Source organism: Apium graveolens, chromosome 6 (assembly GCF_009905375.1).
Source record: "Apium graveolens cultivar Ventura chromosome 6, ASM990537v1, whole genome shotgun sequence".
NCBI classification, from domain to species: Eukaryota; Viridiplantae; Streptophyta; class Magnoliopsida; order Apiales; family Apiaceae; genus Apium; species Apium graveolens.
Genome location: NC_133652.1, coordinates 3,211,482 through 3,239,404, shown reverse-complemented (window position 1 = coordinate 3,239,404; position 27,923 = coordinate 3,211,482). Strand labels below are relative to the sequence as shown.

The 27,923-nt window shown below is 35.6% G+C and overlaps 3 protein-coding genes across 6 annotated transcripts; 2 read left to right on the top strand and 1 right to left on the bottom strand.

Moving 5' to 3' along the window:
- The first annotated feature begins 618 nt into the window (after window positions 1-618).
- On the top strand, window positions 619-5,334 carry LOC141664771 (splicing factor-like protein 1). 4 transcript variants are annotated; one of them, XR_012552053.1, is made up of 3 exons: window positions 619-3,127; window positions 4,135-4,578; window positions 4,954-5,334. XR_012552053.1 is itself a non-coding variant. In XM_074470726.1 (2 exons), exon 1 carries the CDS (start codon window positions 657-659, stop codon window positions 3,093-3,095), a length of 2,439 nt encoding a protein of 812 aa, XP_074326827.1. In that variant the 5' UTR covers window positions 619-656; the 3' UTR covers window positions 3,096-3,127; window positions 4,135-5,334. The 4 variants fall into 4 exon arrangements, 2 of the variants coding, with proteins under 2 accessions (XP_074326827.1, XP_074326828.1); XR_012552054.1 differs by having other exon boundaries at window positions 4,693-5,334; XM_074470726.1 differs by having other exon boundaries at window positions 4,135-5,334.
- Window positions 5,335-16,438: 11,104 nt separating this feature from the next.
- Window positions 16,439-20,611, bottom strand: LOC141664440 (uncharacterized). Its single transcript, XM_074470394.1, has 5 exons — window positions 20,356-20,611; window positions 20,005-20,189; window positions 19,383-19,609; window positions 18,273-19,291; window positions 16,439-16,944 (listed from the first exon to the last, which is right to left on the bottom strand). The coding sequence occupies exons 1-5, from the start codon at window positions 20,609-20,611 to the stop codon at window positions 16,439-16,441; spliced, it is 2,193 nt and encodes a 730-aa protein (XP_074326495.1).
- Window positions 20,612-23,315: 2,704 nt separating this feature from the next.
- Window positions 23,316-27,594, top strand: LOC141668774 (uncharacterized). The gene is made up of 10 exons (XM_074475783.1): window positions 23,316-23,512; window positions 25,041-25,100; window positions 25,192-25,231; window positions 25,681-25,859; window positions 25,955-25,993; window positions 26,192-26,278; window positions 26,369-26,429; window positions 26,717-26,841; window positions 27,092-27,183; window positions 27,277-27,594. The coding sequence occupies exons 1-10, from the start codon at window positions 23,465-23,467 to the stop codon at window positions 27,389-27,391; spliced, it is 846 nt and encodes a 281-aa protein (XP_074331884.1). The 5' UTR covers window positions 23,316-23,464; the 3' UTR covers window positions 27,392-27,594.
- The last annotated feature ends 329 nt before the right edge of the window (window positions 27,595-27,923 follow it).

The following is a 27,923-nucleotide window of genomic DNA, read 5'->3' as shown; positions in this document are numbered from 1 at the left end:
TAAAATTAAAAATAAAAATAAAAATAAATATTTAATTATTAAATTTTTATTAGTCAAGTATTAAGTTAATAAGTCATAAAGATTCAAATGTATTCAATTCTTATAAAATTTAAATTTAAATATATTTTATGTACATATTATATGTAAAATATTATTGTAAGATATATTTATTCATATAATTTTGATAAATTTATTTAAATATTTATTTACTTCGTGTACTTTCGTTTCGTTTTGTGTCGTGTACCTAAACCCAAAACCGACACTAAATTCATCCGTGTACTTTCGTGTTCGTATACCAAAAATATCAAATCAAACCCGTTATTTTTGTGTCGTGTAAGAAATTTCCGACTACTATTTACTAGTTATAAATTTTGAAAATCAAAGTTAGATACGGCCTTACTGATTTGTAATTTATTGAACGATTTTTTTAAAAATTAAATACTAACGATTTACGGAGAAGTCTAGCCAATTAGTTAAATCTTTATCAGCAATTTATCGACAAAATTAAAAAATTATCAAAATCAATTGAATTTTTTTTATTTGAAAATCAAAAATAAGATCCGAATAGTGATAGAAGTGGGTAAATAACCTCACCATCTCTCAATATAAAACGCCCCAACCCGCCGCCTCTTATCACTTCAATTAACAAAATTTTAATGGACTCTCTCAATCCCCAAACCCTAATTTCTCCCCACCCCCAATCTCATCAATCATTCGATCCACCTCTCACTGAGTCAAATCACTCCGAGTCACCTCCAATTGAACACCACAAACCAATCCAAATCAAACAAGAACACATGAATAATCCGCAACTCGCTGAGTCGAACTCGTCCGACTTACCGAGTCAGGTGAAGCAAGAGCAAGTAATCGAGGCTTACATGAATAATCCGCAACGGAATGACTTTAATTCGTCCGAGTTACCGAGTCAAGTGAAACAAGAGCCGGTTTTCGACGGGAACAATCCCCACCCGACCGAGTCAAACTCGTCCGAGTTACCGAGTCAGGTGAAACAAGAGCAAGTGATCGGTAACGGAGCTTCCGAAAACAACGGAAACAACGAAGGGAACACTCGGAGGCGGCGGAGAAGCAGGTGGGACCCACAGCCGGAGGATGGGAGTGGGGAGACGACGAAGAAGAGGAAGTCAAGGTGGGCGGATGATGAGCCGAAGCCGATAATTCAATTGCCTGATTTTATGAAGGATTTTGCTCAAGGTATCGATTCGGATCCCGAAATTCAGTTATTGAATGCTAGGTTACTTGAGATTAGTAAAATTTTACAAGCTGGTGTGCAATTAGATGATCGGCCCGAAGGCGCTAGGTCGCCTTCTCCGGAGCCTGTTTACGATAATTTAGGAATTAGGATTAATACGAGAGAGTTTCGTGCTAGGGAGAGGCTTAATAAGGAGAGACAGGAGATAATTGCGCAGATTATTAAGAGGAATCCTGCATTCAAACCGCCTGCGGATTATAGACCACCTAAGTTGAATAAGAAGTTGTATATTCCGATGAAGGAGTATCCGGGGTATAATTTTATTGGATTGATTATTGGGCCGAGAGGGAATACGCAGAAGAGGATGGAGAAGGAGACGGGAGCGAAGATTGTGATTAGGGGGAAAGGGTCGATTAAGGAGGGGAGGTTTGGGCAGAAGAGGGATTTGAAGTTTGATCCTGCAGAGAATGAGGATTTGCATGTTTTGGTGGAAGCGGATAATGAGAAGTCGCTTGAGGAAGCTGCAGGGATGGTTGAGAAGTTGTTGAGGCCGGTTGATGAAGGGTTGAATGAACATAAGAGGCAGCAGTTGAGGGAACTTGCGGCGTTGAATGGGACGATTAAGGATGAGGAGTTTTGTAGGTTGTGTGGTGAGGCCGGGCATAGGCAGTATGCTTGTCCGTCAAGGTTGACGACGTTTAAGAGTGAGGTTTTGTGTAAGAATTGTGGTGATGGTGGACATCCGACTATAGATTGTCCTATGAAAGGCGCAGCAGGGAAGAAAATGGATGATGAGTATAAGAATTTCTTGGCGGAATTAGGGGGGACGATGCCTGAGTCGTCTCCTACTCCTAAAGAGAGTACACCTTTGGCTATTATGGGTTCGGGTAATCCTGGAAGCAATCCTCCTTGGGCTAGCAGTAATGGTACCGGAAATACTGGGCCCTCACTACATCCGGGATTAGGAAGCACTGTAGCTAAGATTGGAAAGGAGATTGATGACACAAATTTGTATATTGGTTACTTGCCACCAACTCTTGAAGATGATGAATTGATTAGACTGTTTCAACCTTTCGGAGATATTGTAATGGCTAAGGTTATCAAAGATAGAGTGAGTGGTTTAAGTAAAGGTTATGGTTTTGTTAAGTATTCTGATATCGCTCAGGCTAATCAGGCAACTGCTAGCATGAATGGTCATCGTATCGATGGAAGAGTAATTGCTGTTAGAGTTGCAGGAAAACCACCTCCACCAGTTGTACCCCCTGGCCCTCCTGCTCCACCTGTTCCTGCTTACCCTGGTCAGAACCAGGGATATAATGGATATCCACCTCCGCAAATGCAATCGGGTGTTCCTCCTGGGACTGCACCACCTGGAAGTTACATGGTGGCTCCAGTTCCGTGGGGACCTCCTCCACCTCCTGCTTATGCTGCTTACCCTCCTCCCCCACCTGGATCAAATGTGTACGCCTCATACCCACCTCCACCCATGCCCCCCTATGGTATGCAATATCCTCCAGCGACTCAGGTTGCTGTTTCTGGTGCTCCAGCTCAAACCTTCACTTCCGGTGATACCCAACAAAGCTACTCTGCCGGAATGCAATATCCTAACAGTACACCTGCATCTAATATTATATATGGGAATCAACCAGTTGGCATGCATCCAAGTTCGCAACCCCCTTACCCTGCATCTTCTGTTGGTTACCCCTCATATTATACAGGAAATCCTCCACCTCCGGATTCTACCCAATCTTTGGTGGAACAGCAAAGTCTTGCGAGTGCTCCTTGGGCTGCAAACCCGCCACCACCTCCACCTCCTGCTGTGCCATCTGCAGAACCAAATCCACCAGACTCGGAGTACGAGAAGTTTATGGCTGAGATGAAATGAGAAAGTTGATTGGAAATGTCTTAAATCATAATGTAAGTATATAAGCTTCTTAAAATTATGCCTCAACCTCATTTTTTTCAGAAGGTTGTGGGCACTGGTTTTTCTTTGGTCGGTAATTCGATGAAAATTGCTTGTTTTAGTACATTTTTTTAGATCTAGGTATCTTGCCTTGTTGTAAAGGGAAATGCACAAACAGTATAATTAAATTTTGTGTCCCCTAAATATTCGTTGTGCAGTATAGCAGTATAGTGGGTTATAAGTTTTCTGTTGTATAATCTAGCAAATAAATTAATAGTAAAAAAAAAAAAAATTGATTAGTAAAATCTGATTAGATTAGATCTTGAGAAATATTGTCAAAATGCTTAGTTCTAATATTGTTGAACATGTATTCTTATTATTTTTAGACTTTAGTACTTGTGAATTCTGAAAGTTCCTTTCTGACACATTTGATAGTTGTTTTGTCAACCAGAATCTGGGATTGGTGTATTAAATTGATTTTCAGATTCTAGCCATCCATCCGGTTTTTTGCCAGCCTGGCACCTTTTTTTTTGTAACTAACAATTTTTCCTGTCCCATTATGTTATGCATTTTACGTGCGGATAGGGGGTGACATCTGCTGAGGGTGGCTTTATTTTATAATGTTATATTAAATGTAATTAAGGAAAGGCTAATTGGATCTTTTGTGTGTATAATTGAGCACAAGCACATATATTATGTATCTGTGCCTACACATGCATAGATGTGACATGTAATTAAGTCATCAATGATAAGCACTAAGCAGTGTATAAAAAGCATTTTTTTTTATCTAGGGGCACTGGGGGCAGTACATAAACTCGTGTCACTGTTTACATATAATCAAGCCACTCCGCATACTAGCCCTTAACAGTAGTACACTATTTACATAGCTGGAAAGGAGGAAAAGCCACTGGAAACTGATTTCTAATTTTCTGTATTTACACCTTTTATACTTTTAAAAAAACTTAGTGTTCTTGCTTCATCTAAGTTGTTTTCCTGTTTTTATGATCTTGCTCTTTGGCAGGATGAGGTTTCTTGGAGCTCTTGTCAGCGTAATTTCTTTCGTGTTGGTTTCAGACTCACTTCTTTACTCTTGCTGTGCTAATGTTACAATTGCAGAGATCTTGTAGCCTGAATCCAGGGGAATGGTGTCATATTGCTTTTCACAGTTTCAGAGATAATCATGGACATGGATGATTCATTACCTATTCTTTACTTTTCAGGGATATGCTGCTAATAAGTTTTTGGTTTTGTTTTATTATTTCTGACAAACTTGTTTATTTATGTTTGGCTGTTTTGAGTTATAAAACTTAATGTGTTTGTACCTTAAAATATTCTCCCTTGCCCCCCTAATATGTATCTTCATGATTTTATTTGTGGCCGTGATTAGATCATTCTCATCTGCTCTGTTGAACCTCAGTGATCAGCTTCTGTCACATGGTTGATGAGTTTAGTCTGAGGCTGAAAGGTATATACATGCATCGGTTCAGTGAATTATTTCTCTCATTTTGTACATCGGCTTTCTATTTTGGGATTATAAATATGTAGTATATAGTTGCTAACCTAAAAACATGTGATTCAGGTCAATTGGCTTTTATGTTGTGGGATTAGAGTTCTTGCAGTAGGTTTGTTATCCATATAATACTTATTTTTGGGGAAATAGTCCCCAGAGAAATCTTCATGTCTGACCTTTCTCTGGAACTTGGGACAATGCGATTACTCTTTAGTGCTAAGTTGGCCATTACATGGACATTTGATTTCTAATGCTGGTCCAGTTGGTATTTATTAATCATAGTAACAGCTAACAACTTCTGAGCTCTTTAGTGATCTTTTGTATGATCAGGTGTTCTGATTTGCCATGGGAAATGAGTGGATTGCAAGTTCATAGCCTTACTATGATTCCTGTCAGCTTTGCTTTTTGCGAGTTTTTTTTGGTATATCAGCTTCTTACCTTGGCTAGGAAGATAACAGATATATTGTCTTATATTTTTCGAGCTCACCTTAACCTCAAACACTCGAAGTCACCCATTCCCTACGATTAATAGAGTTAAAACACATCTAGATGGGTGAACTTGATGGTATATTTCCTAGAGAGGTGTTAACTCTAGTAGGTGGTGGAAGGACATTTGAGACTTTGTTATTCCATTGGCTGCAGCTTGCCTTGTAAGATGCAAGACTAGACAATTTCACAATATTATTGCATCTGTTTCTGCTTGCCTTGAAATTTAATTTTGCCTAAATTCTAGAATCATGACTTTGTTTTAGTTCCAAAGGCACCTTGAACCTAATTATTACTCTTAATGTCCCAACCATTTCTTTACCGTTTCCTTTTTGGATGTCACATTCAATTTTTTACATTTCAAAATTTACCAAAAATAGTCAAAAATAGTCTATAGATCCCACCATTTTCTCACTTTTTATTCATCTTCACACTACTTTTATTCCACTATCTCTTTTTTATATATTAAAAATCAAAGTCACATCATTTCACCAACTTTTCTTCTTCTTTTTCAATACTTTATATATATTTTTTAATATCCGTGCCCGAACTAAACGTAAAGAATTGGTTGGAACAGAGGGAGTAATTATTAATCTGAAACATGAAGATTTGTTCTAAATTTGTTGAATCCCTTTCAAATTCCTGCACTAATGAAAGAGCACAAGAAACAGGTCTTGAATCTTGATGAATAATTCACAATGGCCGATTTTCTTCTCAAGTTAAAACGAGCACCTCCGATGTGTGTACATTAACACAAAAAACTTAATCAGTCCAGAAGACAAAATCGATCTCATGCATTTAATCAATAACAACATTTTCTGATTGCACTATTGATTTCATATATTTTTATTACTTTTCAGTTGAAAGTGCACAATTATTTAAAAACGGAGGAAGCAAAACCAATAATGATTTCTAATATAATTTTAGCTTGTAAACTCACTTCTCAAACCTTCTCAAACGTATTACAACACCTTTTAGTGTTGCTGGTTAAAGTCCTGGCAATGTCAAGACATCGTATACAACATATATGCAAAAAAAGGAAGATAATTAAAAATCGTGATTTTATAAAAAAAATTATCTAAATTTTAGTTTAGTCAGAACTTCCGGATAAGTTAGCTCTACTCGGTTCAACCCATATTTCCCTTGTTCCCAATTTTTACTTAAGAGTCAGTTTGACTTTTTTGCACACGTTTTTAAATTTTTTGACATCATAGTTAAAATAATAATTTTTAATTTTTTTTTCTGAATAAAAATATATAACTTAAAATTTTATTTATGAAAGGAAAATTTTAAAAATGATAATTTTTACTATGCGGTCAAAATATGTTGAGATGTGTGCAGAAAAATTTAAAGACAATTGAAATGAAATAGAGTGGCTAAGGGCTCATTTGATAACAACAGGATGACTGGTTTTAGAATATGATCCAGAATAGGTTATCGATAAGATTGTTTGTTAATTTGACCCACTCACCAGTTTCTCACCTCTAATAATAGGCTGCTATCTTATACAATATTGGTATTTAAGTAAAACACATGATTTGTATTCACTTTTTGGTCTTTTCTCTTGGCCGTTTTGTAACATGTATTTGATTATATTTATTTTATTAAAACTAACATTTTAATAGATAAATCGAATGACAAAATAATGACATCAAGCTCAATAAGTTAGAATAATAGTATAGTTTCTCTTGTTAACATATATAATAATATTATATTATTGAATAATTTTATTATTATAATTTTTTTCTTATTAGAATATATAATGATATTATATATAACTAGTATTGGGAGCCCGCTGCGCCGGGCCTTTAAAGAAAGAATAGTTAATTTATTATGCTGCTACTGCAAGCAGCTACGGCAAGCAATTCAATAGCAGAATAATCATCATCATTATGAATCCATGTAATTAGTATCTCAGATATATTACCTTTACTAATAATGCCAACTTTATATTCGAATCTGAGACCTACAGATCTATTAAAACCCCATTTTTTACAATTTGAATAGGAAACCTTTAGAACAAAAGCATACCTGCAGTGGAGATTGCAGGACTGCAGGGGATGTACAGAGAAAGAGAAACGATCACATTAGGAATGTGCATAAAGGTTTACAAAAGTTATAACTTTATGTTACTTGCACAACCAATAAAGGGAAAACACAAATAACACAAATGGAAATACAAAAGTAAGACAATTTTCCAAGCCCTAAGCCCTAAGAACCATGAGCTTGCTTCGTGGAGGGAAAATTAACATCTGATAGAACATTCAGCGAAACCGAAGAAGCTGTAGCCTGTTCACATTCGTTGTAGTCAGAAAATTATTTTGTTGTATACGCTAATGTTACAAAGGAATATTTTAGAATTGGTGTATCAAGCTAACCTGAATATGCAGAGTGTTTTCCTCAATTTCTTCACCTGGAAAGACAAATTCATTGCAAATATTTGTGGCCCAAAAGATTTGGATGTTGTTGACCACGTTAACCTTTTTGATAAACAGTTTCATAGTAAATTTCTTTTTGTCAAAGCATCTTAGCTCCACAGGGAAACTGTCATCACCTCCAGCCTACAAAAACTGAATCTGTTAGCCGGCGATACCCAGGTGTATCATATTATGAGAATAGAAAACTTACCAATTTAATAAGGTATGCACACCTTTTTTGTAAGATTGCACGAACTTGTTGATCTCCCTGAATAACCTCAATTGATCTTGTATCATCATATGCAATGACAGATATGTCAAACCTGCAAACAAAATAAGCGAATAAATGAATTACAGAAGCGAAAAGTGTAATACTTGTATTTAGAGTACAAATAAGGTATTACCTCATTTCCGGGTAAGGTTTCGGGCAGCTGCAATTGTCACAAAAAATCTCATCATCCACCTCAACATTACGGTCACAGGTAGTACAGACATTATTATACCATTTTTCCTTTTCCACAACATATCGAACCCTAAGATGAGCAAGAACTTCCATCTAATATCATGGATGTATGTTAGCAAACAAAGATGAAAAGAATGAAAAAGTAATGTTTAATTATTCACACCTCAATATAGTCAGCCTCCAAACTGGTAAGTTCTGAGACTTTCAAAATCTCCAACTTTCTGTGTCTGTCTAGAGCAAAAATCTGCCTGGAAAAAACCGGATTACATAACCTGTTGCACATTCGGTGTGTCAGTTGTAATTAACTTGTTCAGAAAAAAAATAGTAATATTTTTTGTTGGGGATACTTACTTTTTCCTAAGCTGAACTACACTATAGTGGTTATAGTTCATGAATAATTCAGTTGCTGGGAGACTGGTTAAATCCACCTCGTCTGCGGTGATTATGAGTGATGACCATTGAGGTCAGACAAATATGAGTTTATAATATGATAAGGTATATACTCACATATGACATTTACCGTTCCACAGTCCAACACGACAACTTGATAGAATAATGATGACAGGGTGTTTAACACATTCCAACATTCTTCTTTCAAAACTAAGAGCATGTTGGTCCCAGAAAGTAACCTTGACATTGGACCTTGGCCAACAAGAAACAATAAATTTAACAAAATCACCTCTAAATAGAAAACATGTAAATGCTATATAATTTTACCTCCCATCTGTTATAGTAAACTTGGATTGTTTCTGTGCAATCTCATGTTTGTTGATTAAATCAGATATTGTTTCTCGAAATTTTATAATACCCACAACATCTACACAGTGGTGAATGATACATAAATTAAAAAGAAGAATAAAAACTATTTGATAAGCAAACAGCTCATGCGGATATAATTAAAAATAAAAAATTTTCCTGCCAAATAAGTAGTTTGCTTGGTCATGGACAGCAATTCACTGTGGTCTGAGAAATCAAAAGCATTTTGGGCTATAGTCCTTCCATCATCCTCCATTTCTCTTATCTTTGTCTCGCTTGAGAAGATAAGTTGAACATCTTTTCGAAGACAACGAAATTTTCCATCTTGTTTATACGCTTGAAATGTAAAATTTTGAATGACATAAATATTTCCCACCTTAAGCTTTGGTTCTAAATTTTCTGCACACAGTCCTGGAACAAATGCATGAATCCGGTTGTCCTGCCCAAAAAAGAAAGTTAGTCACAAAGTGAAAAAAGCTAACATACAACGAAAAATGTAACTGAGACGCATCAAACTACCTTTTGATCTAATAGAATGAGGTTGAAACTTTTGAAAATATCCCCAGTTCGTGTCATTCCCCTGTACATACGTAACACTCTAACTTTGATTCTGGAGTCATACTTATCTAACCTAAGAGAATTTAAATCTTCAAATTTTGATCTGGACATGGCTTGTAAAATTTATCTTCTGTTGAATGGTATTGTATGGGTTATAAGAAAGTGACAAAGGTGCTTTTAGTCTTCTGAGATAATGAGAAAGTTAATATGGTTCACCATACTCTAACCAACCACCACAAAAGAATAAATAATGATTTGACAGCCTTCTATGCCATAAGTACTTGGGGAGTAAAAATCTTGTACGTGCACCAAGAGATAATTTTTTAAATATAATCCACAACAAATTGTTAGCGTTTCAGAATTACTTTTTGAGTTACTCTCTGTTTTCACATTTTGGAAATTTGTTTTTTTAAATTTTAATTTAAGCATTATTACAACCTCATAACAATACACTTGAATACATGTACAACCAAAACCAACTACTTATGAACCAAACCAATTTAGAATCCCTGATAACCAACTCATCACTTTTAATGTACCTTTTTTTAGTTAATATAATCTACAAATCTTGTTCGGTTTTTTTTATGGATTTTTATGTAGTTTATATTTTATAGCAAGTGGGCATCTAATAAAAATAACCCAAAACAGGAATTTAAGTGATTCAGGTGGTAAACACCATATTACAGACATATTTGTCATCAAAATATTACAATTTATCCACCAAAAGATAACAGTCAAAAGATGATAGTTTCGTCAACCTGCATGACCATAATCTGTGTTATCTTCCTTTTATTTTGCCTTCCTCTTCTGCAGAAAAAGGACAGTCTCAATAATGCGTACATTAACATTATCATAGTTCCAAAGAAGATGCTACTCACAGAGGGATGGCCTGATGATTTGGGTCCAAGTTTCAAAGGCACAACAACATCGACTTTTTTAGTCCGTGTTTTGGTGTTGGTGGATCTTGCTCTGTCAGGAGTCCCCTTGTCACCATACTGAAATGTTTCTGGTTCCTAATAAAAAAATATTCATCCATGCAAGTCTAGTTCATACAAAAAATGGGCAATTTATGATACAACACTACCCATGGATATAGACATATCTCCAGGAAATGAAGGTCTGTGTTGAGGAGTCAAGTCTGGGCCCTAAAAAGAAATCACAAGTTCATGCCAACATTGTCTATGATAAAAAAAACAATTCCTAATATATTGCTAACCTTTGAAATAGACATTGGTTCCGGAAAGGAAGATTCTTGTCCCGGTGTGAAGTTTGTTAATAATCCGGATGCATCTTCTATTTATGTTGCCTCATACAATGTCGTATTATGCAAGCTTTTCTGTTTTTGGACTTTGATTGTGATAACATAATTTTTTCCCAATAATTGTAGCAGATGGGGAGGATATGGCTTTTCTCCTGAAAGCTGTAATAGGAAATGAGACTGAAGTGGGAAAGAAATGCAAAAACCTAGTACCACATTTTATAAAATCTTTACCTCCTTGTCAGGGTCATAAAGATCATCAACCGTTTTCGGTATGATTCGGCTAATCTCGACATCTCCCATCATTATTAAAAGCGAACCAGTCTTATCAGAGCATGTAGTCTGCAGCTGGAAACTGTATTGAAAAATAAAATATATTAATTGCACAAAGAGGTGCCTCAAGCTGTTAGCACTTAAAAATCACCTCCGTCGTGGATATGGAATCAAGCGGTTGCAATTGCTGCATTTCAGGTGTTTGGCAGGCACCACCAACTCAGCAGAACAACTGGAACAAAAAATTAGATACCATTGATTTCGATTAACCACATCATCCACTGTGACTTCGCATACAACCTCTCTCTGTAAAAAAAAGCACATAAAATTATAATGTAATATAAAGATGAGAGTGTTAAAGTCTTAAAGCTATAAAATGATAGCACCAACATCATTGTCGTCATGTTCTAATTCTGTAATCTGGCCTAAATTCAACACCATTTTTTCTGCTTCATCCTCTGCGCTCGATATCCCCGGCATGTCAATTAATCTGCAAGTCCAGGCAAACACATTTTTAAGTTATTTATACCCCGGAAAAAAGGTCTACGATCATGCTATTACTTTTTATTCAGAATGTCCACACTGTAATGATCTGGCTGGACATATACTCTGGTGGTTGCAGGATAAATTGTGAGCTGAGGCTTGCCTGCATAAAAAATTAAGACTATAAATTTGAGTTTGTGTAACACCTATATGTACACATGCATATAAAGATAAAAATAAATTATATATATCACATAATATATTACTGGTAACTATGAAGGCTTATCTGATTTTTGACCTTCAAATAAGGTAACCTTAGCACATGCAACTATGACTATAACATCACCACCAGGAGCCTTATCTAAAGATTTGTCAACATCAACAGCAAATTTGTCGAAGAGTGTTACATTCACAGTGCACCTAACAAACAATTAACCAAAATGCGTAACCTATCTTATTTACAAATACATAACCAGCTTTAATAACAATTTTAGTGAACAAACCTTCCATCAAGCAAGTCAAATTTAAGCATGTACTTTTGCCGCTCATTCTTAACAATGCGCACAATTTGGCGTCTGTTTTTTAGCACGCCAACCATGTCTACATTGAACAAAACAATAAAATAATATAAGTTTGTCATGGAACCAGGGATCAGTTTTTCCTAGCACATAATAACAAAACGTCATTACACAAAGCCTATTCAAGAAACAATTATAACGGGTAGCATACCTACTAAGAAGCGATTATCAGCCGCTAGCTTCTTCAGTTCTTTCATATGAAATAGGTCAAATGCATACCTCTCAATTTGAAGTCCATCACCATTTGCAGCCTTTACTATCTTCGTATCTTTAGTGAAATATATATGCTTAGTGTTCCTCACTGGCCGATATGTTTCATCTCCCAAAAAGTCTTTCACCATAAAGTTGCTCAAGATGTAAATCTGGCCTTCCTTTATATCTTCCTTAATATCTTCACAACGTTTAGCGTTAGCGTAAGCATGGATCCGATAGTTCTGTAACATATTTTTTTATTAGGCAATAGATTCATTATAGACTACACAAATTAAAGACCAAACACTAACAAATGTACACAATCATCGATCAGTAACATATTTAACCCCCAGAATTCATTAGTTTCTCTATTCATTTCTTTCCAAAGAGCCTGTACTCTAACACGACAAATCCAGTCATATGATGAAACCTAAAGGCTCATTAAAGAGTCATACTTGTTTAGCTCCATTCTTCTTGTTATCACGGAACTGCAAAACTCATAATGTTAGTAGGTATAACTCAAAAACAGTAAATAAAAAAAGAGAAATGTGAGAGGCAGGTCGCAGTTACTCTGATCTGCAGGCGGCGGAGGATGCAATATGTTCTTTACTACACTCTATTAGAGCATACTAACTTTAACAAAGAGATTACAATGATGTACCCAGCTCATCTGCCTCACACGTGCAACCTACCTTCTATATGTGTGTTGGTACAACAAAAGAGAAAAAGTGTGTGTTTTTTTAGATTTAATTATTTTTGTAACAGTATCAGTCCCAAAGATCAACAACACCAATTTTAATCTTTAAAATAAAATCTTATGCATCACATCTATCAGTTGAAAAACAAATATTCTTATATCTTATTTAATTTGAATAACATACCAACTGATTAACTGGACGCGGAAAAATAAAGAAGTAAGTTATTTCACTGGTTACTACCATATCAAGGTGCTTAGTTAATCGTTTATGCAACTTCAAAGACTGGGAGAGAAATAGTATAAATTTAAGGCCGACAATAAGATAATAGACAAAAAACAATAATTTTGGCGTTCGGGCAAAAAAAGCATAATACAAATGTAATAATTGTATAAATTATCGGTATTTAGTCAATTTTGAAAAATTGTATTTTCAGTATCAACTTTTGTGAAAAAGAATGGGAAAAAATGGTTGCAAATTGCAATGGATATGAACAACTGAGTTAGTACAACCCACATAATATATTTTACTGCCGAGATAATTGAAGCACATGGTGCATGACATGTGAAGTGATATTTCAAAACAATTCAGCACCTGCTCTTCCTTCTTATGAACTCACAGAGTTTGATTGACAGGCTGGTACAAACAGGGATAAAAATAGTTGTAAACCACAAAAGTTCAACGTAAATACTTAGAATCCATTACAAAGCAAGATAATTGCATACATGAAGTAATAAAAAGTACTGCTTGTAAATGATAAAGAATACATTTTGTTCCTTGCAAATAAAGTCTGCAAATCCTTCAAAGACCTTCAAATACCATTCACCTCCCAAAACCTGAAAAATGCATCAAGGCATGACTGACTTATACCACATGAGCCCTAATAAAAAAGCATTTAACATGGCTAAGAAATGATGGTACCTATTTCGCAAGTTATTAACCCTGCAATAATTCGAATTGATATCAAGGCTGGTACAAAAGTGATTTGATAATGATTTCTCGCCTTTATAAGGATTACAAACAATTCTGCAACTGGACATTATCAAAATAACAGGGTGCTCGGTTATTTCATAGAACATTTGCTCAAAAGACAGAGCAATCTCATCCCATAGACGGACTTTGACATCAATACTACAATATGATGCATACAGTAATGTATCGTCAATTATCAATTACAATATATATTGCAGAAAAAATTAGACCTAAAAATATATAACTCACATCAGGTCAGAGATTTCAAAATCTAAGTAATACTGGACTTCATTGTTCCTATTTGTAAGATATTTCATGGCTTTGATCTCACTCACAACTCCAACAACATCTAACAAACATAATATTAAAATAGTTAAAATAAATTTAAATCAGAGAGGCATGATCCTCAACAATGAAATTTAAATTTTCAACTCACCGATGAGAAAACTCTCACAATCCTCAAAATCTTGAATTCTTTTGAGGTTGGTAAACGGATAAATTTGTTCGGGTATCAAGCCCCAAGAGTCAGGTAAGGGTGTGATAACAGTGGACGGGTGAGCATCATGTGCCTATCAGTATCAAAACACTTATACTTACCTATAAAATGCTGGACAATAAAGTTACAAATTTTGTAGTTTTTTCCAACCGAAAGCTTCTCGCGGATATCAGGCAGAACAGTAGAATTAATCCAAACGTGCATCCTTGTGCTCTACAAACGACAAGCATTATAAGATGAACTGAATAGAAATATTAACAAACCGGAAATAAGCAATGAAACTTTGTAACACGGCAAAAACTTACACTCTCGTCCATTACTATTAGATGTATTCCATTAGCTTCATGTACAGGTTCTGTCCACTTTCTTGCAACACGTACCATGACCATCCAGTCATATTTCTCATTAACCTGTAGATCCATGAGGTAGTCACACTTCGTCTCCATGCCTCCTAGTTCCATTCTTGCCCTTATGCTAATAAAAAAAATGTAGTGCTAACTGAAAGAGAAAGTTAAGCAATAATGGAAGTGTGTAGTAGGTAGCTTTCATGAGTAAGTGTGTGTAATGTATCCTTTTATTTATCTCACTTTTTATTAAAAAAAAGTAATATATGGAACTCTAAACCTTTTTCAAAATACATAACAAAATCTTAATTTATATTCAAGTCTCAACATCAATAATGGCCAACTTTTAGAGGCACAGAGAAAGCATTATTGGGCAGCATAAATGTGACTACACAAAATAATTGCTAGAAGGCCTGTTTACCTTCATTTTTGTTTTTGTTTAATATTTTAGAAATTCTCTTTAGGACCCAAACCTGGATTCAGTGCCTCTGCAGTTCTTATTGTCACCATTGAAACACAATATATGGTATTTACAATCACAGTCAAAAATTGCAGCAACCAAATACTATGAAAAATAAAAATTTTAGCTTAAATATTCTTTTATTCCATCAGACAGACATATTTACATATACATCTAATTTTTTAACAATCCAAAAAAAATTACACCAAAAGGCTGCATAAATTCTAATAATAACCGATTTACATTTAAACTACACACGAGGTAAATTGTAAAATACCTCCTTGTACACAATATTGTGCGTTATATTCTTCGGATGATCGGTTTCATCATCAACAAAAATCTTTAAACCACCAGGCGACGTAACTCTACTAACAACCACGTAAAATTTTCCATGCGAAAAAATTGACTTAGGCAAATAAAGACCAACGATATTAAGAGATTGGCCCTGAGACTTATTGATAGTCATGGCATAGCAGAGCTGTAAAGGCATTTGTTTGCGCACTAACTTAAATGGAAGCTTACTGTCACTCGGACACAATTCCATACGCGAAATGAAATGTTTAGTACCTATAAAAGCACCGCATATTACCTCACACTCAACACATAATTTGAGACATTGCGTAATAATCATCCGCGTTCCATTGCACAGACCCAATGTTTGGTTCAAATTCCTTATTAACATCACTACTGTACCAACCTTCAGCTTAATTTCATGAAGAGGCAACCCAGGTAAGCTAACTGAATTTAGATACTCCACAGGGAAAGCGGCATTAAGATCCTGTTGAGTGCCACCAAAATCCTCTGTAACATCAAGACTGAAATAAGAAAATGTTTCACCAGGTAGCCTGTCCACTATCATAGAGTTGAGCTGACCCACTGTCTGGTTTGTGGGGGTCAAAATAGCACGCTCCCGTAAGTAGGAAGCACTAGATCCGTTTTCTTCAAAATTAGGATAAGTACTTGATATCATATTCTGAACTGAACTTTTAGTCTGAACATCACAAAACATTTCAGGAATTAAAAATTCATCATCAGCTAGTGTGATTAAATCGTCTCCATCATGCAGCATTGTACCCTCACCTATATGATGCACCCACCTCGAAAAGTCTTGTAGTTGTTGCAATTCAGCATCGGAAGTAGCGTCTTTGAGCCTCATGTTCTGTTTGAGGTCAAAATATGTTATAGTATCCCATAAGCGTGACCTAGTAATGTAAACGGAAACAACCTCAGCACGATTACCAAGTGGTATAACAGGCAAGATTTGGCGGAAATCTCCCCCAAGAACAACAGTTACTCCACCAAATGGAATATCTGCCTTCGTCAAATGAACGGACTTCATGATATCCCTCAATGAGCGTTCCAAACATTCGAAGGCATACCTATGCTACATCGGCGCCTCATCCCGGATAATTAGTTTAGTCTTTTTAATAAGCCGAGCAATGTCAGAGTCGTGAGATATATTGCATAATGAAAACTCGTCAAGAACAATTGGAATCTTGAAACGTGAGTGTGCAGTCCGGCCACCAGGCATTAAAGTGGCTGCAATTCCAGACGTGGCAACAGGAAGCATAATTCTTCCTTCTGACCTCAATCTGTATATAAGTGTTCGCCACAAATACGTCTTCCCACTTCCTCCACTCCCAGAAACAAAAAAAAGACCACCAGCTTCACTGTTGACAGCCTCAATGACCGCCACATAAACTCTCAACTGATCACTATTACAGCTACTAAGCAACCGCCCGTGGTGCTCAGCCATTTCAAGTGTGTCATAACATGTCTCCTCGATAATTAAATTATTGGAACCATGATTCAAGTAGATGTCAGGGGGTTGTGGTAACTGATCAAAGTTCTTCAATGATTTTCCAACCGAGCGAAGCAAGTCATTTAGCTCTGAAAAATAAAATAAATAAATTAGAACAATAAGTATCCTTAATATTCCTTTGCTGCCGAGATTTTTTTATGTAAGCTTATACAATTTTTAAGTAAGTTTATACAATTTCTCTGGGAGTCTGTCAGGTTTAATTAGGTTACCCTCTCTATTTGGTAATTTGCTGCTGAGATTTTTTTATGTCTGACGACTAATAGTTCTCACCATAGTTCATCGTCATTCCTTGAGGGTTTATGTATTTGAATTGGTGATATTTTATTTTTATTCTGCAGACTGCTATAAATATTAGGCATAGTGCCTCAAATATTTTGAATTCAGGGCAAGATGTATCTAACTACACATCTTTAGTTTAGTTGCAGTGCTAATTACAACTCTAGAATCTGCTTAGATTAAGGTCTAAAGGGGGATACTTTAGAGTATAAAGGCTATAATCCAACTCTTGGTGCTAGACAACATTTTTAGGATAAAAATAAAAAAAATTAATGCAACTGGGCTAGATATTTTAATAAGATTGAAAGAGACACCAGTTCACTCTGGCGTTTTATACTTATGTACAATATGCACGTCTGCACGAGTACATGTCAAACATGCAAGAAAGGGACACTAAAAAGGCATTTCGATGACATATAAAAAAATCAGTCTTTTAAAGAAACCTTTACAAACTTATTAAGGTTCAAAGATGGTGTCCAAAACATTTGATTTCAGAACATGACTGAAACATTAATAAAAGGAGAATGGAACCAAGGCCAATTTGACCAATTTAAGGGCATTAAGGTATGGCTAATTCAACTAATAATTTAATAACTTGGCAAATCTACCCTTTAACCCCCATATAAAGGGTAATAGCTCTGTTGCAATATATTTATTAGCAACTTAATAAATCATAAGCACAACATCTTACATCACCATTTTGACATCCTGACATCATCAGTTCAACACCATCATTAGATAATCTTAGAAACACTAACATATGCAACACCGACACCCAGTTGATGACAGTGCCCATAGATTGACTTGGCCAATAAGTTACAATTATTGAGCTGTTTTTTATATATTTGGATGGAGCCCTTGATTTAGTTTCCATAATTATTTCAAGGTTACTTGTTTCTCTCAGGTATCCCTTTTTCTCTCAAGTATCCCTGTTTCATTTAGTTGTTCAGCATATTCACCTTAAATTATAACAATACAAAAGATGTAGCATATGTATAAATATAATAAGGCACAAATTGATGACTAAAATATAAAATATTAGAACAGTAGCAAGGATGCAGTCTATCTAAAATAAGCTCCAGGCCTATAACAAAATTACGGAACAGGAGAAAAAACATACCAGCTAGAACATAGAATTGAAGCTGCTTCTCATTGAGAATTAATTTTGCATTGTTAGTTTTATGTCTCCTCTTTAGTAAAATATCTTCTACCATATGCTTCCAGTGACAATTCCACAAATCTAATATATCAGCTACTTTGCAGTTAACTATAATGTGCACAAAGAGTTGACGCATTTGAGGAGGCAATCCGCCAACTGCACACTGAGACATGACCTCATGCCACTCCCTGTCATCGTCAAGCAACCCATACTCTTTACAGGCATCTTTAAACGTAGTAAATCGCATCCCATTAACAATCATAATATCCTCAAAAGATGTGGGACCTTTGACTTTGGTCAGTAAAAGACGTAGGAACAAAGGCTCACCAGAACTATGGTGCGCAGAGCAAAGCCTGCCGATTTGACGGCCTCTCTTCCTTTTATTCCATTGCCTCCCTTTATCATCCCATACGTAATGTTGAGGGATCTCATCGTAAGTGTAATTCATGGCCAAGTGATCAACTGTATTCAACAGAAAAAAGGCTTCCAGCTTGCTCAAACGGTATTTTTCCCGGGAAGCCACCTTTGCCAATGACTCATTTGCCCTGAAGGTACAATTTTTCTGGTTTGGCAAATGAAATGGAAGACGTTCCACAGAGATGGTCCGACAATGAATCGGAAAACCGAAAATTCTCCAGGCAGATTCAGCACCACATAAGTAACAACCATAAAAAAAGGAGTTAATCTCATCAACGACATCATCACTCAGATCACCATTCTTCTTTCTTTTCTTTTTATTCACCTGAACAATGGCTCGGTCATGCCCTTTAAAGCAATATTTAAATAAATATTTAAGACTACGTGCATGACAACATATTTCCACATTCATATGACACTGATACTTGACCCACAAATCACGGTTGTACGGAACAACCCATTGATTGTCAAGATCTGCATTATGAACATTAACAGAAATATGTTGCATGCGTCGCATATAGATCGGAAAACCACTGGAATCAAATGTTGCGCTATCACAGTACCTATCAGCAAAGACATAAAGGCATTCAAATTAAGGACACAACCAATAGCAATACCACGTGAATAGATGAAGAAAGTTTGTACAATCCTTACCTTTTAGGATAATGGCGAATACAACGCATATCCTTCATACATGGAGATTTTGGATTTTGTAAACCACATGGCCCATGGATCATAAACTCTTTCACCGCCGCATAACCAACAGGGTCCAAGTCCGGATCAGGAAGTTCGGCTGACACAAACTTGTCAACATTTTCTTTAAGATATTTCTTTGAGTCTTTGTCGAGCCATATCAACATATGAATGTGTGGAAGACCACGCTTTTGAAACAACAACGAATATTACTGCATAAAACAACACTAAAAGGTTAGCCCTGACCATCAATACCTTATTACACAAACACACACCTAACCAATTAACAGCAGAAAACACAATGTCATACCTCCTGCGCATTTCCCAAAATGACCTCTCTTCTGAACGTCTAAACGCAACTGATCCAATTTTAACTTAAAAACCCTCGATATAATATCTGGACAGTTAACAGGGGAGCAACCTGGCAGATATTCCATCATCTTTAAAATTTCATCCCAAATTGGATTACATGTCATTGTAAGGAACACATCTGGATGGCCAACGTATCTACAAACAGCAAGGGCGTCTTGAAAATTCTGCTGCATATATCGTTTGGAACGAAAAAACCAGCGGGTAATATTACACCTTTTCCAGTATTAGAAGCGTCTGCATCACCTTTCCATACGGAATCACAAATATGGCTATATAATTCATTACGCAAAATGGTCTGATGAGTACGAAACCACCATAACCGCGTTTGTTCAACAGAGAAGTACGCATCTACCATGTACTGCTGAAAAAGACGCCCTCTAAAGCGAGGCGTCATTCCTGCAAATAACAACCTTGAAAAGTCAGAATCAATTTCGTATATTTAGAAAATAAATTAAACATGCCAGAAAATCAAACAATACTCAAACAATTTAAATCTGTGTTATGCCTAACACATCCTCATTCTATAATCAAATAATTTAAATCAGTGTCATGTTTAACATACCTTCATTCTCCCTAACCTGAAATGAATAACAATAATAGTCTTTCATAGATAGGTACCCTCGACTACCAGATGAATTTTTAGCCGTCCTATGGAATTTTATTCTCGGATGGAAACCATCTTCACCCCAAGGAAATAGGATTGGGTACTGCAGAGACATAAGCTTCGGATGAACATATGATGCTCTAACCAAGCCCTGCACCTTGTCATCCATTATTATATCACGAAATCCACATGTGTCGTCATTATCACCAACCATTATCCCTGCCACCTCGTCACTGGGAACAACATGATTTTCACGGCCTGATTCCGAACGGGAAACCTTTAGAGTGACCTCTAACTCACAGATTTCCTCATTTTCTCAGCGGTCACGCTGCTGCCTAAATTTCTTCACCAGCTCATTCGTCTCATCTAACATTGCTATAAGCCCTTGCACCACCTCCTGGTTAACAGTATGTTGATCCTCAAGGCTCAGCCATCGCAACCGGTTATCCACCTCATTAACTGTATCGTAAATATAAAGCTGGCAGAACTTAGGAGTTTCATTATCATTAGGTATCAATGACCCAAACACATGGTGATTCTGCCCATTCAACCGGTAAATATACGGAGCACCTCCTCTATTAATAGAATTATCAATATTCCCACCGGTCGAGGTAAAACAAAACATACAATTGTACATTCTTATCATTCTATGAAAGTTTGCAGCATTTTACGGATGAGTGTATAATTCCATTAGATACGGGGGAGTAGGACGTACAGGAGGAAGTTTTATGGAGCCTTTCATGCAACATAAAGAGAATAGGGGTATGCCCTTAGTTACATTCTTGTTTGCTCTTTCTTCCCTCCAAATTCGCGCATTACAGCTGGAACAGATAACATCAGGAGAACCCAATGTTGCATAAACCTCAGGAACAACCCTTCTATCTCGCTTCCTTTCTGAGATAAATTGTATATCAGCAGCCAATACATTGGACCGCATACTGGGCACACCTATCCACAAACATAAAAGCAATCAAAAAAACTAATAATCTTATTAAGGCCTAAAATTTAATGAAACTACGCCTTCAATACCTTCGTTCAAGTCAATATTTTCCTCATACCAATGATCATCGTCATCGCCTCCATCAAACGCGTCCCCAACAGTACCAGAGTAATCAGAATCTTCAGAATCTGAGCTGAACAATGGCGGCACAAGCATAGTGGGACAATCTGCAAAAGGCAAAAAAAATTCATAAATAAATTTTGTTCAAGAAAAAAGTTAAACATAATTCAAGGGCCTAACACATATTACCATCATCAAAATCATTGCTAGGAAGCCCAGCATCCATAGCTACAGCCGTAAATAACTGCCTACTAACACCAGGAGAGGAATATATTTGCTTCCTTTTTGAGCGAAACTGCACATCAGGAGACACAACACTGGACTGCACAGTGGGTAGGGCTACAAACAGATATAAAAGCAGTCATAAAAACCAAATATAATCTTATAGCCAAATCAAATCCAAACACAATGCAGAAATAGAATAGGGTATGTACACCAACCTCCATTTGTCACATAATCAGGACTACCGTCAAATGTCCCAGCACCAACTGCAATATGTGATGGAGGAGTTTGGTGCACACCACAATCATGAGAATCTAACCCGAACACCGGCGGCACAACGACACCGGCACAAACTGGGACAGAGAAACCAAAATGCATCCATAAATTTTCCTCAAACCTACTTAAAAGAAAAATAAAAGCACATAAAACCCAATAAACCTATGACAAACCCAACGCCAAAGTGGCAAAAAAAATGGAGGGCATCACAAAAATAACTAACCATTCTCCGCAATTCGAGGCAAAGACCTTGATGGAAGATCTTTGTAGTATTTTTTCTTGGGTTTAGCAAGAGGACGCCCATCATAACCTCGAATCATATCCTCGGAGGTAAATAGACGCCATCGATTATCCGCACCATCAACCTGCACAACACAACAAAAAAGGTGTAAGAAATAGATTAACATATGAGCAAAACACACTCACAGATCTCAATCATCTTTGAGCACCATTAAAGGCCCGATCAAGATGTAAAGCGTTTCTTGAACAGTAACAGGAACAATAATGCAAAGAATAAAATAAATATCCAATTATCAGTAGGTAAGGTCGGTTTGCTTCATTAACTAAACTTCCTAAAAAGTGATTTTTTTGAAAGATAAGAATACTGTAGAATGGGGGCAGATATGAGCAGAACATAACCACAAATGAATGAGAGGTAGGTGGTGGGTGAGTCATAGATAACGGGTATTAAGCGGGTAGATGTAACGGTTTTTATGGTAATTATATAAATCCTGGAGGTCAAAAATATAAAGAGCAAATTTACTGTTTAAATGAGGGAGTAGGAATTATAATGTACGTATGTGTATATATATATATATGTAAAGAGATGATTATAGTAAATTGTTAAGATGGATATTTGCTAAAATTTACATTTGTTATTCATGTACTCATTTAATTTAATATATTGATTCTAATCTTAATCTTAATATTGATATCAATCTCAAAAAAAAATTGTTAAATAAAATCAATATTAAAAAAAATTATCATCATCCAGATAATGTATGATTTTTTTAACAAACAACATCATTCATTCAAATTTTCAGAATCTTATCATCCAGAAATTTTTATCATGCAGAAATAATTGTTCAGATTTAACTAATGATCCCTAAGATAAAACTAATGAGAAGATTTGAAAATAAAATTTTGTACATTTTTCTGTTTTATCCAATAATTTTATTTGTAATTTGTAATATAAAAAAACCAGTGGAAGATAGCAACATATCAAGCCGAGTCTTGACATATTGGGGATACGTCGAGAAGGATTATCTATCCAATAAAACACTGCCACCTCAGTCAAAACAGCTGACGTGTACTAACCACCTGTACATTAAAAAACAATACTAACAAACCCCCTCAAAATAACTAATTAAAAAAAGTAAAATCTCTCTCTCTCTCTCTCTCTCGCTCAAGATCTCTCTTTTAGTGGGTTTTTGAAATCAGCTGTGTTCGATATCTCGTTACAATCGAGGCGAAGCTTGTGTGTATTTATCTCTCTGTGTCTATATTCCCATGGCTGCTCCCTTCTTCTCTACGCCTTTTCAGCCTTTCGTGTATGAGGTACTCCCTCTACTCCTTTTCCTGTACGTATGTTTGTATCTATATATATATATATATACTTGATCGTATGTATATGTGAATTTGCTTGATTTGTGTAATTTGATTAGTGAGTAGCTTAATGAGTTTAATTTCCTAAATGAAGTCATATTTATGTGTGTGTGTGTGTATATATATATGTATGATTGGAATATGATTGAATTGTATAAGCTAGATGAATTGAGCTGTGTTTGTTTTACTTTCGCGTAGAGCTCCGAGAGTAGATGACGGAGAGATCATTTCGATTTTATTTTTAGGATTGTTAGTTTGATTACGGAAAATGAGAGTGCTAATTTAGGATTGTTAGTTTGATTATGTAAAATGAGAGTGCTAATTTAGGATTGTTAGTTTGATTATGTAAAATGAGAGTGTTAATCTAGGATTGTTAGTTTGATTACGTAAAATGGGATTGTTAGTTTGATTTCAATTTTATTTTTAGGATTGTTAGTTTGATTTTGTTTGAATTTTTGTTGTTTGTTTGTCGGAGAAGCTACTACTTAATTTTAGGAGGACAGTGTTAAGATAGAGGATTTCTGACAAGGAAACGACTTTTAATATTTGTCGTGTTGCTAGTTGTGTTGTTTACTAATTGATTTTGATGTTTTTGGTAACGGTACGTTGATTTGTTGATTAGCAACCATTTATCTACAAACTTGGAAGTATGTCAAACATTCATATAAAATAATGATGTATTTAACCCGCACGAACCCCGCCAATTGCGTTTCTTTTTTTGCAATTGTAAGTACATTAACCAACCACTATCATGCTGGATTACCTTAAAATCCCCAAATATCTACGTTTATTGTATTTTAGAGTTCTCATATAAATTTCTGAAGCGTGTTCCGAAGTTGCAACCAGGGTTGCCATGAATTTACTGAAAGTATTAAGTTTTGTCGATCACTTGAGATGTTCCAAAACTATTTACTGATTCTATGCCAGAGTGGAGGCTGTTATGCTTTTGATGATTGAATTATTCAATTATATATTCATATCTATAGAATGTTTTTCATTGTAGTATATATGGCCATTTATGCTTGTCAGACTACTATTTGGGTAATTTGAAAGTTGATGCCCTAGATATCACGTAAGTACCACATATTACATTACTTTTTTGGCGGGTGCATAGAGTGCTGTTCAACAGTAATTGAATACATGCCTTCTGAATGTAGTCAAGCCTGTCCAATTTATTGCGTTGTTAAATACTTTACTTTCTTATCGATATTGTTAATATATGTTTATATCTTTTCCGACCTTTCCTTGGCTAATTATTTTTTTATGATAATTTATGTCTGTGTCAAAAGCTCATTACAATGTTTTGCTGACTATTACAGCTAATATTACTCAACTATATGAGATATTTAAATTAAAATTTTCCATTCTGTTAACGTTATGATAGTAAGATCTAAAGTTGGAGTTCAAATTTTAAGCCTTTCCGGGGTTAATCATTCTTTGTATTTCTCGATTCTGAACTTATTTGTACCTCAAAATGTAGAGTCCACAAGAAGCTGTAACTCCTTTTCAGATTTTGGGTGGAGAAGCTCAAATAGTTCAGGTATGTACAGACAATATAGATGACCATGTTAGTATTTATATTATTTTGTGCTTCTGAAATAATTCTTGTCGTCCGGGTTGCGTATTGACAGATAATGTTGAAGCCGCAAGAGAAGATTATAGCAAAGCCAGGTAATTTCTTATGCATGATGAACTTGTTACATCTTACTTGTATTTTCGTGAATGATAATTGTTTGTTAATTTTGAGAGTATCAAGGTGCTTTCCTGATCAAAATGGACTTGTTGCTAGTAGCCGTAGGTGTGAAAGTTTGGTTGCTATATCAATGTAAATTGGTGTGTCAATGTGGAAAAGGAGAAATAGTGCCATAAGTAAAGAGTGAAGTAGTATATATGCTGTGTGAGTTTGACATGACACTATCTTCAACTCCAATAAGATTTTTAATAACTCTGCTTAAATATAGGAGGTTATCATTTTCATAGACTTTTTATCACGCATGAGTGTAAAAATATTTTACTTTTAGCAGCATATTCCCAAAACGTACCGCCATCCCATATGAGCTTGACCTTCTTTTTGTTTGTTTGGGAATGAATTCTCACAGGACTATTTTATTGTATTACAGGTTCCATGTGTTACATGTCTGGGCAGATTATAATGGAGAATGTTTTTGTTCCTGAAAATGAAGCTGGTGTATGGCAGTGGCTTTTTGGCAAAAGTTTGAGTAACATAGTTTTTAACAATTCTGGTACAAGTGATGAGTTTGTTGGTATTGCTGCACCTTCACTTGCAAGAATTCTCCCGGTATATTTTATGACAGTTTTGTTTATATATACCAACTAAAATTGTTGTCAACATTTAAGACACCTTTAGTTAATCAGTTTTTTTTTAATCTGCAGATTGATTTAGCATTGTTTGGCGGCGAACTGTTATGCCAGGTAAATTTGATTTTATTATATTTATTTCCTGTTCTTTCTTAGAAACTGTTTGGTAGTATCTTCTTGTCAATTACTCTGTTGCTGTAAATCGTTACTTGAGTTATGCACCAATTCCTATTTTTCAGTTATGCTCTTTGAAAAAAAGTGTATACTATAATTTAACTTGGCGTGCATGTGATTTGGTGATATGTTTTGTAGCCAGATGCATTCCTGTGTTCTATCAATGATGTGAAAGTCAACAATACAGTTGATCCTAGGGCACGCAATGTTGTACCTGGTGTAGAGGTAAGATGTTTATCTTTTTTGTGATAAATATCCTTTCTTGCAGTTGTTCGCGAAACTCTTGACCTAACAGATTTTATCTGATAATTGCAGGGATTTCTGAGACAAAAACTATCTGGACAAGGGCTTGCATTCATAGTTGGTGGTGGAACTGGTATGGTTTCGAATTCATCAATAATTTATCTATTTTAGTCCATGAAGGTTTTTTTGATGGCTTAGATTGCAAGGGGTCTAGCGTTCCAGGTTTCCCATGATTTTACCGGAAGTTACTATAAATTTTTACATGTTCTAGCTCTAGCATTCTAGGTCTCCCATTAGCCCTATGGCTCTTCTGTGTCTTTTCTGCGACGTATATGAAGAATTAGTGTGTTCTGATTGCTCTCTATTGTATGCTGCATGTAATTTGAATGAAGTTTAATTTTTCTGTTGGTTCATTGTTAGTTGTGCAGAAAAGTCTTGAGGTGGGTGAAGTCCTTTCTGTTGATATCTCTAGCATCATTGCACTGTCAGGAACCGTGAATGTACAAGTCAAATATAATGGTCCTATGAGAAGGGTGGTTTTTGGGGTAATTTTCTTACATATCTTGTTTACTACAGTTAGTATTTCCTTCTACTTGAAAGTTAAAATACAGATATTATTCTGTTGACAAATATGCTACTCTGGTGGAGCATTTGGATAAATATCGATGTGGCTTAATACAATTGATATCTACTACATGGTTTAGGAATGCCTCCGTTTGCTTTCAGAATATTCTTAATAGTTTAATATGTTATCTGCCGTTGTTGGTTAACTCCTAGATCTTGTCATACGGACAGGGTGAGAATGGAGTAACAGCTGTTCTAACAGGACCTGGTATCGTGTTCATACAGAGCATGCCTTTCCATAGGTTGTCTCAACGCATAGCTAGGTGATGTCTTGTAACTACTCCCCACAGTCTCTCTATGAACGTGTTTTCTTCCTTGCTTTATTTTAATTCTGGGGATGGCCTCTGTTTGTGTAGGGCGGTGGCATCTCCAAACATGAGAGACAACCCGAAGTTCTTCTTCCAGATAGCTGTTTTCTTCTTCTTAGCGTACGTGGTGATCGTATCTTCCTTAATCTTGACTGACATATAAATTTTTTGGGATGTGCTATACCTGGATATCGTGTAGAGTCAGTTCGTGATACCTCAAAAAGCCTTACTGTAACTTCTAATTTATTTTGGGCATTTTCTTGAAACCTTTTTAGGACATTTTAAAAGGTTTGTTAATTTTGTATATTGGTTGACATTTATACATACAGGTTTGGGGGGGAATCAATTTTTCTTTTAGGAACAAAATCTCATTTCAAATGTAGACATTAATAAAAAAGGCATCTAAGGTTAACAATGAAACCTACAAAACAATGTGAATATGCCTGTTTAGCTGGGCTTAAAGCAACTTGAAGGAATTCTGAAGTTGAGAATACTCGTTTCTATATTCAGTTTTAAACTGATGTAAATTAAAAAGGGCTCGATGCTCGTACTCATGTGAGTACATGGAGTTTTTTTTATTATGAATGTGTGTTGTAATTACTCTGAAAAATTACACCTATGTTATTAAAATACACTTAAAAAATAGTTTAAACTTTAAAGTGGAGTACAATTCTTAACCAACTTAATTTTGTTGG

Excerpts from the sequence above, each read along its gene's own strand:
- LOC141664771 (XM_074470726.1), top strand. The coding sequence starts at position 657 with ATGGACTCTCTCAATCCCCAAACCCTAATTTCTCCCCACCCCCAATCT.
- LOC141664440 (XM_074470394.1), bottom strand. The coding sequence starts at position 20,611 with ATGGTTGGTGATAATGACGACACATGTGGATTTCGTGATATAATAATG. Across the intron at positions 20,190-20,355 it reads TCAGGTTAGGGAGAATGAAG|GAATGACGCCTCGCTTTAGA; the intron begins GTATGTTAAACA and ends TGTTATTTGCAG. Across the intron at positions 16,945-18,272 it reads TCAATTCTATGTTCTAGCTG|AGCTAAATGACTTGCTTCGC; the intron begins GTATGTTTTTTC and ends TTTATTTTTCAG.
- LOC141668774 (XM_074475783.1), top strand. The coding sequence starts at position 23,465 with ATGGCTGCTCCCTTCTTCTCTACGCCTTTTCAGCCTTTCGTGTATGAG. Across the intron at positions 26,430-26,716 it reads CATAGTTGGTGGTGGAACTG|TTGTGCAGAAAAGTCTTGAG; the intron begins GTATGGTTTCGA and ends GTTCATTGTTAG. Across the intron at positions 27,184-27,276 it reads TTGTCTCAACGCATAGCTAG|GGCGGTGGCATCTCCAAACA; the intron begins GTGATGTCTTGT and ends CTGTTTGTGTAG.